Source organism: Elephantulus edwardii, unplaced genomic scaffold (assembly GCF_000299155.1).
Source record: "Elephantulus edwardii isolate Elephantulus edwardi_28Jun2011 unplaced genomic scaffold, EleEdw1.0 scaffold00450, whole genome shotgun sequence".
Classification (NCBI taxonomy): Eukaryota; Metazoa; Chordata; class Mammalia; order Macroscelidea; family Macroscelididae; genus Elephantulus; species Elephantulus edwardii.
This window is the reverse complement of record NW_006400200.1, coordinates 910,411-920,527: the sequence shown is the minus strand read 5'-3', so window position 1 is coordinate 920,527 and position 10,117 is coordinate 910,411. Positions and strand designations below refer to the sequence as shown.

The 10,117-nt window shown below is 34.7% G+C and overlaps 1 protein-coding gene across 1 annotated transcript in view; it reads left to right on the top strand.

Moving 5' to 3' along the window:
- Positions 1-587: 587 nt before the first annotated feature.
- Positions 588-10,117, top strand: part of LOC102863904 (nucleoporin-like protein 2-like) — a 23,507-nt gene continuing 13,977 nt past the window's right edge. Inside the window, exons 1-2 of the mRNA XM_006902786.1 lie at positions 588-666; positions 709-1,067. Coding sequence (XP_006902848.1) covers positions 588-666; positions 709-1,067 — 438 coding nt within the window. The remainder of the gene's footprint in view (positions 667-708; positions 1,068-10,117) is intronic.

Here is a 10,117-nt window from a genome sequence, read left to right as displayed (position 1 = left end):
AGAATCTTTGTCTTCTTGATGTTGAGATTCAATCCATACTGAAGACTACAGTCCTTGACTTTCTGTAGTAAGGGCTTCAGGTCAGCCTCTATTTCAACAAGCAAGGTTTTATCCTCTGCTTAACCTAGGTTGTTGATGAGTCTTCCTCCAATTCTAATGCCACATTCATCCTCATAAGACCCAGCTTCTGGAATAATCTTTTCTGCATATAGACTGAAAATATACAAAGACAGGATACATCATCCCTGGCCCACACCTTTCCTAATTTTGAACCATGCTCTGTTCTGAGTACTGTTTCCTGACCCAAGTACAGGTTTCACTTAATCAGATTTAGGTGTTCTGGGATTTCCATTTTCCTCAGGGTTAAACACAATTTCTTCTTTATGATTAGAAATTTGAAATCAATTTGCAATTATCAGTTTAAATTTTTTGGCTTATTGTTCTAAATAAATACTCTCTAAAATCTAGTCTCTTAGCCTATCTCTAGTGTGGAAGGCTGATGGACACCAGCCAGCTTGTGCACCTTTAGTTGCTGGAGACTTTGTTGTTCATGCAGAGTGAAGATAGCTCAAGGGTGAACCGTCTCCATGTCTATTTGTCAGTTCTTTCTTCAAGGCTGGTGCTGCTTTGGATATTGGTGCTGGAATGAGCATCCCTATGCCAGAAGTGCAGACAGGGCCTGAAAGCAAACTCAGCAGCAGGCTTCAGCTATTAGAAGATGTGGGTGGGATAAGGGTAACCAGAGATCCTCCACTGTGATCCAGCCATCCAGTTTCTCCAAGTCTTCATCATTACGGGGCAGCAGAGATCAAGTGAAGCCATCAAGCTGCACTCTAGGCTCTGGACCTTCACCTAGCAGCTGTGGAGATTTGGGATTGTCTCAGAGCTCGCTCACTTCACTTAACTCTGATGAACAGAAAGAGGAAAAGAAACTTCTAGAAGGAACTGTAAATGATATAAAGGTATTGGAATCATCAGGACAGTGGGTGTCTTTTCTTAATTCTCCACTGAAAAAAAAGTCTAGTATATCAGGCATATGTCACCATGAAATTCCTCCTGACAAAGATGTCATAAAACAATTACTCAGTTTTCTCAACAAAATAAAGGAAAACACAGGAAAAAATTTGAGAAGAATTCAGGAAAATAATACAAGAACAAAATGAAAAATTCCTTAAAGAGGTAGAAATCTTACATTAAAAAAACCCAAAATTTCAGAGCTTTATGATAAAATAGCAGAAATAAATAATACTAAAGAAAAAAAGATGAAAGTGGACTCAAGGCAATGGAAGAAAGAATTAGTGAAATAGAAGGAAAAATTGAGGTTACATGTTTTGAAGAACATGTGGAAAAAACAAAGAAAACCAAACAGGAGATAATGGTTTTGCAGGACACCATCAAGAGAAACTATATGTGCATAATGAAAATGCCAGAAGGAATGAGACAAAGTCCAGAAAAAAAAATGTGAAGAAATAATGGCAGAAAACTTTCCAGATATTATGAAAGACATGATTTTAATTGAAAAAGCTCAATGAACCCCATCTTTGTTCAACCATAAGAGAAAAACACCAAGACATATTATAATTAAGCTTTCCAAAACCAAAGATAAAGAATTTTTAGAGCAGCTCCAAAAAAAAAAAAAAAAGGAAAATATCAAATACAAGGGTATCTCTTTAAGATTAAGTGCTGATTTCTCCTCTAAAATGATGCAGGCAAGAAGGCAATGGAGTGACATATACAGAATCTTGAAAGAACTAAACTATTAGCCAAAGATAATGTACCCAGAAAAATTGTCATTCAAAATTGAGGGTGGAATTAAGATATTCCCAGATAAATAGTATTTAAAGGAATTTTCAACTAGCAGACCTGACCTATTAAAAATATTAATAAGAGTCCTCCAGAAAGGAAACTAATAGGAGTCAGGAACCAAGGATAGTGATATCGCATAGCAACTTGAATACATATTGTAAAAAAAGTAAATAATAGGAATTATAGGATACAAAGATGAAATAAGAAATAAAAATAAATGTGATTAGTTTAATACAGAATTTTTACACAGTGAAGAAGTTAAAGGTAGTTTTTAAAAAAATAGCACTTTTAAATGTTTTAAATGTGGGACATTAAGTTTATAAAAGTTAGGATACCATTTTACATTTCCACCAACAGTGAATAAGAGTTCCAGTCTCTCCAAAACCTCACCAGCATTTGTTGCTTCCTGTTCTGTTAAATTTTGCTAGTCTTACTGGGGTGAGATGATATTTCATAGTTTTTTTTAATTTGCATCTCTCTTAGAGCTAGGGATTTTGAACATTTCTTCATGTGCTTGTTGGCCATCTGAATGTCTTCTTTGGAGAAGTGTGTGCTCATATCCTGTTCTCACTTTTCTATTGGGTAACCCTCAAGGACATTATGCTGAGTGAAATATCTCAGTCACAAAAGGACAAACACTGCATAGTCCCACTGCTGTAGAATGGGACTGACATCAGGGTTGGGGTAAGAATGAGAAAAACTAGATAAATTATGTATACTGCATTGAAATGGATGATGTAGAGAACAGTTTAAAAGCAATATATTTTAGGGTATTATGATTACCATAAGAGTCTGGAATGAAGGTTGCAGAGTGGAGTATACTCGGGGTGGGGGTGGGGGAGAGCGGGAAGGATTGTGTACCAATGAAGGAATTTATCTTTTGCTTTTCAAAGAGAAGAGTGAACTGGCCGGGGCGAGAGGGCGGGGGGCCAGGGAGAAAAGTACAACAATGAATGAATGGAAATCCAAATTCTCTGTAAATGTTCATTAAAATTAATAATAATAAAAAATGTAAATAAATAAAAAATCTTAGGATACCCACAAAGAAAGTAAATAGATCTGCTAACCAAAATAAAGAAAAAATGACTCATAATACAAAAAAACAACAATAAAAGGGAAAATCTTCTTTTTTTCTTTTCAATCTACATGGTTGAAGTAAAAGGGAACAAAGAAGCAATCAACCTCACATACAAATATAATAATAGTAAAATTCTTGGATAAGTGATAAAAATGGATGAAAAATATGGCATACCCTGAGGAACATAGTAAAAGGGCAAAAAATCAATTGTGGGCATATGGAATAATACAAACCTCCCCCCACAGTAATCGAATTAGTATTAACATTAATATTTTTACAATATAAGTATCTTATAAGGAGACTTGAGGTAAAAATTCATCAAAACAAAGAGCATTATATGACAAAGAACAAATCTACCCAGAAAACATAGTGTTATAAAAATCTATATACCTGACATCAGAGCCCTGAAATTTATAAAGCAAATACTTGCAGAATAAAGGATTCAAATGCTATAGACTAACAATTAACCAGGTAGAACTAACTCATATATAGACCATAACCAGATAACAGTTCCTTAATATATGTTCTATCCCACTGTGCACTGACCATTCTCCAGAATAAAGAAATCATTTTCAGGACACAAAGTAATGGGAATACTAAAAAACTAATGAATTGAAGAAAAATTAAAAACTGGTCAAAATCTTTGGGATACAGTGAAAACAGTACTCAGCATGAAATTAAAAAACTTTATTCTATACCATTGTTAACACCTTTTAATAAGTTCACATGTATGATTTCTATTATGTTGCCATTTGTGCTTGTGATGCAAAAAGCACTGACTTAAATGGCTTTACTTTTAGTTTGCATAAAAGTAGAAGTTAAGCTGTACTGCAGTAGTTAGCAGTTAAGAAAACTCTAGCACCAATTTCACTTAAGAATGTAACTGTTGAAGAAATAATTTTTTTATTAAAACTTGAAAAAAAGAAAATCTTGTCTCAGAATTTCAATATTTTGTATTTCCTAAAATACTTCCAAAAATTGTTGCTCAAATCATAAGCACCACTCTCACTCCTTTCCAAAAAATAAAATACGTTACATAAGATAAGGTTGATAACTTTCTCTTTCTAGAGTTTATAGGATGTATCACAGCGGTGATAACATCCTATTGAGAATTAATACGCAAAACTACTCAGTATTGGTTATGTATCCTTGTTATGAAAAACATCATTTATTAGCCCATATTTATAAATGAGAAATTTTTTAAAAGGATAAATATAAATGAGACAGTTATTCATTTCATTCAGACCATTTCCCTTTGATTTGGCAGTAGAACTCCTTAACACTAGACCACCACAGCTCCCTCCCCAAGTGTCAGGTGACAAAAACATAAAACCAGCATGGTTCTAAGAGTTAGAGATTGTGGCTGGCTCTTTGTTTCATTAAATGACTAAACAAAATGGACACATTATCAACAATAATGACAATAACAATATTGTTATTTTCAGGTACAGTAAAGCTGGTCTAAGTCATAGTGAGTGCATGTAAAACAAAGGAAAGTATCTGCTTAAGAAGACATAAAAAAGTGTTGAAAGGGACACAGAGATTAGAACACAAGAACTCTTAACCATGGTTTATGAAAAGCATTGTCATATCCTGTTAAATCTGTCAAAACTTATAGCAACATTACCTGACTAACTAGAACTGGTTAACTGAGCTACTAGGCTGTAATGTTGATAGAAGTAGATTTCTAGGTCTTTTCTCTTTTAGAGGCCCTGGTGGGTTGTACCACCTATCTTTCAGTTAGCAGGAAGACAGCTTAATCATTTTGCCATCACGGTTATATAATGAAAATATAAAGAGTAAATTTGATACCTATAATCCAAAATAATCTGAATATATATTTTCTTTTTATTGTTGTGATAATTTTTATATTTTTGGATATACTAAGATAAGTAAGGAAAATGATGGTATGTTGAGAAAGTTTCTATTTAGTTGCTGAAAGAATACAGCAGCAATTTCTATTTAGTAGATCTATGATTTTATCATTTACATTTATTAAATATATGACTTTGAGGTGTTCCTTTAACTTCTCAGATATACTATTTCCCATCTATAAATGCAGTCTAATAATTGTTGTCCTGACAACTGCATGAAATTATTATAAAGAGAAAATGAGATTATGCATATGAAAGAGCTTTATAAACTGTAAATTGTTATTAAAAAATACTTTGTTGTTCCTGGGAAAGCTAGTTTTTTGTTGAACATCTCCTGCTATATCTGCAAAGACTAAGAAGAATAATTTATAAAAATTATATCAATAAAATATAGTCAGAAAAAGGCTTGCTTGTTACTTCTAAATTTTGCTTTGAATCCGGTATTACTATTCATTTTTTGCCTGTCCAAAAAGTCTGCTATGGCTTAAGAAACAACATAAAAAGTGATTAAGAATGAGTAGGATCAAGATTGGTGGAAGATCTATCAACAATCTGCAATATGCAGATGACACAACCTTGCTTGCTGAAACGGAGGAGGACCTGAAGCTCTTACTGCAGAGGGTCAAGGACTGCAGCCTCCAATATGGATTGAGGCTCAATGTCAAGAAGACAAAGATTCTCACCACTGGGCCAGTTGGCAGCACAGGATGGATGGTGAAGAGATTGAGATTGTTCACAGCTTTAGTTTGCTTAGCTCCACAGTCAACACTCAGCACCAGTAGCCAGGAAATTAAAAGACATATTGCCATGGGAAAGTCTGCTGTTAGGGACCTCTCCAAAGTATTGAAGAGCATTGGTGTCTCTCTGGAGACTAAGGTGCGTCTGATACAGGCCATGGTCTTTGCGATCATTTATTATGCATCAGAGAGTTGGACAATGACTGAGGAGGATAGAAGGAGAATTGATGCCTTTGAGCTTTGGTGCTGAAGAAGAGTATTGAGGGTACCATGGACTGCTAGGAAAACAGATTCATCCTGGAAGGGTTAAACCGGGAGGCTCCTTGGAGGCAAGGATTCTGAGGCTCCATCTAACATGCTTTGGACATGTTATAAGGAGGGACCAGTCCTTGGAGAGGGACATCATGTTTGGGAGGGTGGAGGGACAGCGCAGGAGGGGAAGGCTCTGTATGAGGTGGATTGATTCAGTGAGTGTGATAATCACGATGGTGACCGGCACAGGACAGAGCAGAGTTTAGGGAAGTTGTACATAGGGTCACTATGAGTCGCAAGTGACTCGACGGCACATAACAACAACAGTGATAAGATTATTAAATTTAGAAATCTTTGGTATAAATGATTTAGATATTGAGCATCTAATGAGTCCTTATCCAATGTATAAGTGAAAATTTTTGTTTTATAATAAAATGGTGAGTAAAATAACTGTTGTTAAGTAGGTTAATGCAACAAACATTATACAGTCGTTCTGTGTATTCTTTTGATCTTTTATTGTTTTAATAAGTGACAGCTTCAATGACCATAGCAGCTTGGTGAAAAATATCCTCATATTTAATCTTTGGTTAGTAATATTTTGGATTAATTAGATCTGTTGAAGTCTTCAATGTAGAAACCATTGAAAGGCACAAGAATGAGGGAAGTATTATCACTAGCTCACTCTACAAACTTTTATATCTTTTCTTTCCTTCTTATTTATCATATATTTTAGAAAATAATTATTTATAATAAGAATAATTTGGAAGCAGGAGAGACATCCACTGCCTAAACAACATGTCTCTGGAAACTATGAAAACTATAGAAAAGATTTAGGCCTTTTGTTCATAAGGTCACTACGAGTCATGCTTGACTCGAAGGCAATCAAAAACAACAACAATAATATTAATAATATGTTCATGTATTTGTATACTGAGAATATATGGAAATATTTTAAAAAGAGATGACTTTTTTTAGATAACTCACACTTAATAGGTTATGAAATGTGACAGTTCTATTATTCCAACTATTCTACTTTACTAAAATGCACTAAGAAAGTTTCCTAACTAAAGTTTACTCCACCAGACTATTTCTGTAATGTTTACTATTTTAATGATAACATTTATTTCCAGGGTAGAAAGCTTAGTTATTATAATGCTTATGTTTATTTTTTTGTTAAGCCACTCATTTAAATGTTTTCCACTTTATAAGTCCAAGTAATGTGTCTTTCTGTATATATCTTTATTTCCATCATCTCTCTCTCTCTCGCTCTCTCCCTACCTATGCTATGAGTTGATTCTGACTTGAAGTTACAAAACAACAACAACAAACAACAGCAAAATAGTGCCAAGAAGAGTGGTTTCTAAGTTTTCTTTCTCAAATGACTATATTGTGTTAAACAGATTTATTATTTTGGATGATTTAAGTAATGCTATAAAATAATTAGGTCTCTAGACATTGCACTAGAACTTCCAGAGTCTCTCTGACATCCATTTTGTTTTGATTTTGGTTGGTTTTTTCTTCTCTATTTTTGTAAAGTCTTTTTGTTCTTTTCTCTCATCAGTTCATCCCATAAATCCTCTGATCTTCAATTATTAGTGTTAAATACTTCAAACCTGTTCTTAAGATAATTTTTAAATTCAGATGAGATAGACTTAAGGTCATATTTTGGTTAAAATTTAAATTTCAAGTTAAATGTGAATTTTCACACGAGTAATCTGGCCTAATTTTGACTGCTTATATTGAAATTCTCCGAAGATTCTTTCCATAGAGGGAGTTAATCTGATTCCCATGCAGTCCATCATGTGAAGTCTATGTGTAAAATCACCTTTTGTGCTTTTAAAAAAGTTGCAATTAATAAATTACTGAACACATAAAATTCAATTGTGCTCACCCTAGCCACATTTCTGTCATCACAACAATACTTTCTGGCTATCATTCTTTCTTAGTTGTTTCCAATTTTTGTATTTCAGTCATCAATGATTATAATGCATCTTAATCGCATATTCAGTCAATTTCAGTTTGCAAAAGTCCATAGAAATTCTCAATTTCCTCCATTTTTGTTTAGGTTGTTGGTTCATATATTTGAACAGTAGTCATATTAATAGACTTTTATACATATGAATAGTATCCTATCTCTAATAACATTGTATTTTAGGATAGATCTGGAAATTTACTTTTTAACTATGAACACACCACCATTCTTCCTCAGTTTTTAATTCATGGCATAATAGATCATATGATTGTCTGATTTAAAGTCACCCATGCCAGTCTATTTCAGTCCACTGATGCCAGAGTGTTGATCTACTTGTATTCCAATTCATTTTTTTACATCTCACATTTTTCCTACATTTATACTTTGTACATTAAACATTCTAATTACTAAAGGATGCTTGCAGCTATTTCTCTTAATTTTGAGTCACTTCTAGTCTATGTTTACTTCTAATACTATTGCTGCTCATATTCCTCTATTGTTCAAAGGGTTTTCAGGAGCCTGTTATTTCAGAAATAGAGGGTCAATTCTATTTCTTTGTCTTAATCCAGGAGCTTTGCTGAGACTTGTCCACCATTGGTGACTCTTCTGTCATTTAAAATACTGCTGGCATAGCTTCCAGCATCATAGCAATCCATAAGTTATCCCAACACAGCAAACTGACTGACATGTGCTCCACTAATAAGTATAAATGGCAAACAGGCAAGCATACTCACACTGAAGTTATAAAGTAATTGCTGCTTTTTTGTGTACTGTTGAATCAAGACCAACTCATAGCTTTTTGGAGGCTGTATACGGCAAGGGAGTTCTCAAGTACAGCAGGTGGCAGATTAATTTTGCATACTTTTGGATTGACAGTGTAATTCTTTATCTCTAGCCACTCAATAGAAATCATTCCCCTAAAAGAAAGACCTGACAGATGGGTGTAAAGACAATTGGGCATATGAATATCATGCGCAGGACAGCCATCTCTGTCCCCAGTTAAGACCCATAGTGATGCAGCAGGGTCCTGAATGATGTTTTATGGCTTAGACTGGAGCTCAGCTGGATATTTGGTGCTAGTGCTAGTGTTTACATTTAGCATAAGACCTGAGGGTGGCAAAATCCAGGAACCAAAACCAGGAGGAAGGCAAGTCAGCCACCTTCCTCAGTGTCCCATGTCAGTTTCAAGGCCAAGGCCCTACAGTTGGGAGAGAATTGACTCAACCTCCTTCCTCACTGCTAGGGGACTCCTTAAAGGACCAGCCAACAAATCAGAGTGGAGGAAACTGGACTATCTTCCTCTTTGCCAGTACAAAAGAGTTGAACACAAGACTTCAAAGAGCAGTACAAGAAGGCAAAACAATGCATTATAAAGGAATATGAAAAGAGCTGGAGATGGGAAAAAAAGCTCATAGTTTCTCATGTTAAAAGAGCCAAGATTTTTCTAAGTTTTTGAGGAGCAATGATGTCATCTTGAAGACTGAGTTGTGCTTGATTTAGGCCATTTTTTAATCATTTGCTATGCATCTAAGAGCTGGATAATAAATAAGGATGACAAAAGAATTGAGCTTTGAGCTGTGGTATTGGAGAAGAGAACTGAATGGACTGGCAAAAGAACAAATCGGTATCTTGAAGAAAGTACAGCTAGAGCACTCCTTGAAGGCAAAAAATGATAAAACATCATGTCTTTCATACTTTGGACATGTTCCTAGAAGAGGTAAATCTCTGGAAAGGGACATCATGCTTGGAAAGATGGAAGGTTAGTGAAGAAAGGAAGACTCTCAAAAATAGAGATTGACAGAGTAACGTCAGCAGCGGACTGAGGTATGTCAGAGATAATAAGGATGACACAGGATAGGATAAAGTTCAGTTCTGTTCATAAGTCACTATGAATTGTACTTTACATCAAGACATCTAACAAAAACATAAAATTACACTTAGAAAGTTCAGGGTCAAAGATAGAGGAAGACAGACTCAGTGAGAGGGATTGGTACAGTGACTGTAATAACACGGTCAAATATATGATAGATGTGAGTATGGGACAGAATAAGTGAAGGGTTAATATGAGTCATATTTGACTTGATGACATATATAAAAACAACAATAAAATTGCAAAAGAGCCTTGGTATGTATGACTTGCATATAATAACAATAATCTTCCAAAAGAGCCTTCATAGCTCAACGGTTAAACACTTCATTACTAATCTACAGACGGTTCAAACTGCCTGGTTTTTCCAGGAGAGAAAACGTCTAGCAATCTTCTTATATAAAGATTGAAAAGGGTATATTCTCAGTAGTGGAATTGCTGGGTCAAATGGTATGTTTATTTGCAACTTTTTGAGAAAGCGCCACAATGCTTTCCACAGTGGTTGCACCATTTTACACTCCCACCAACAGT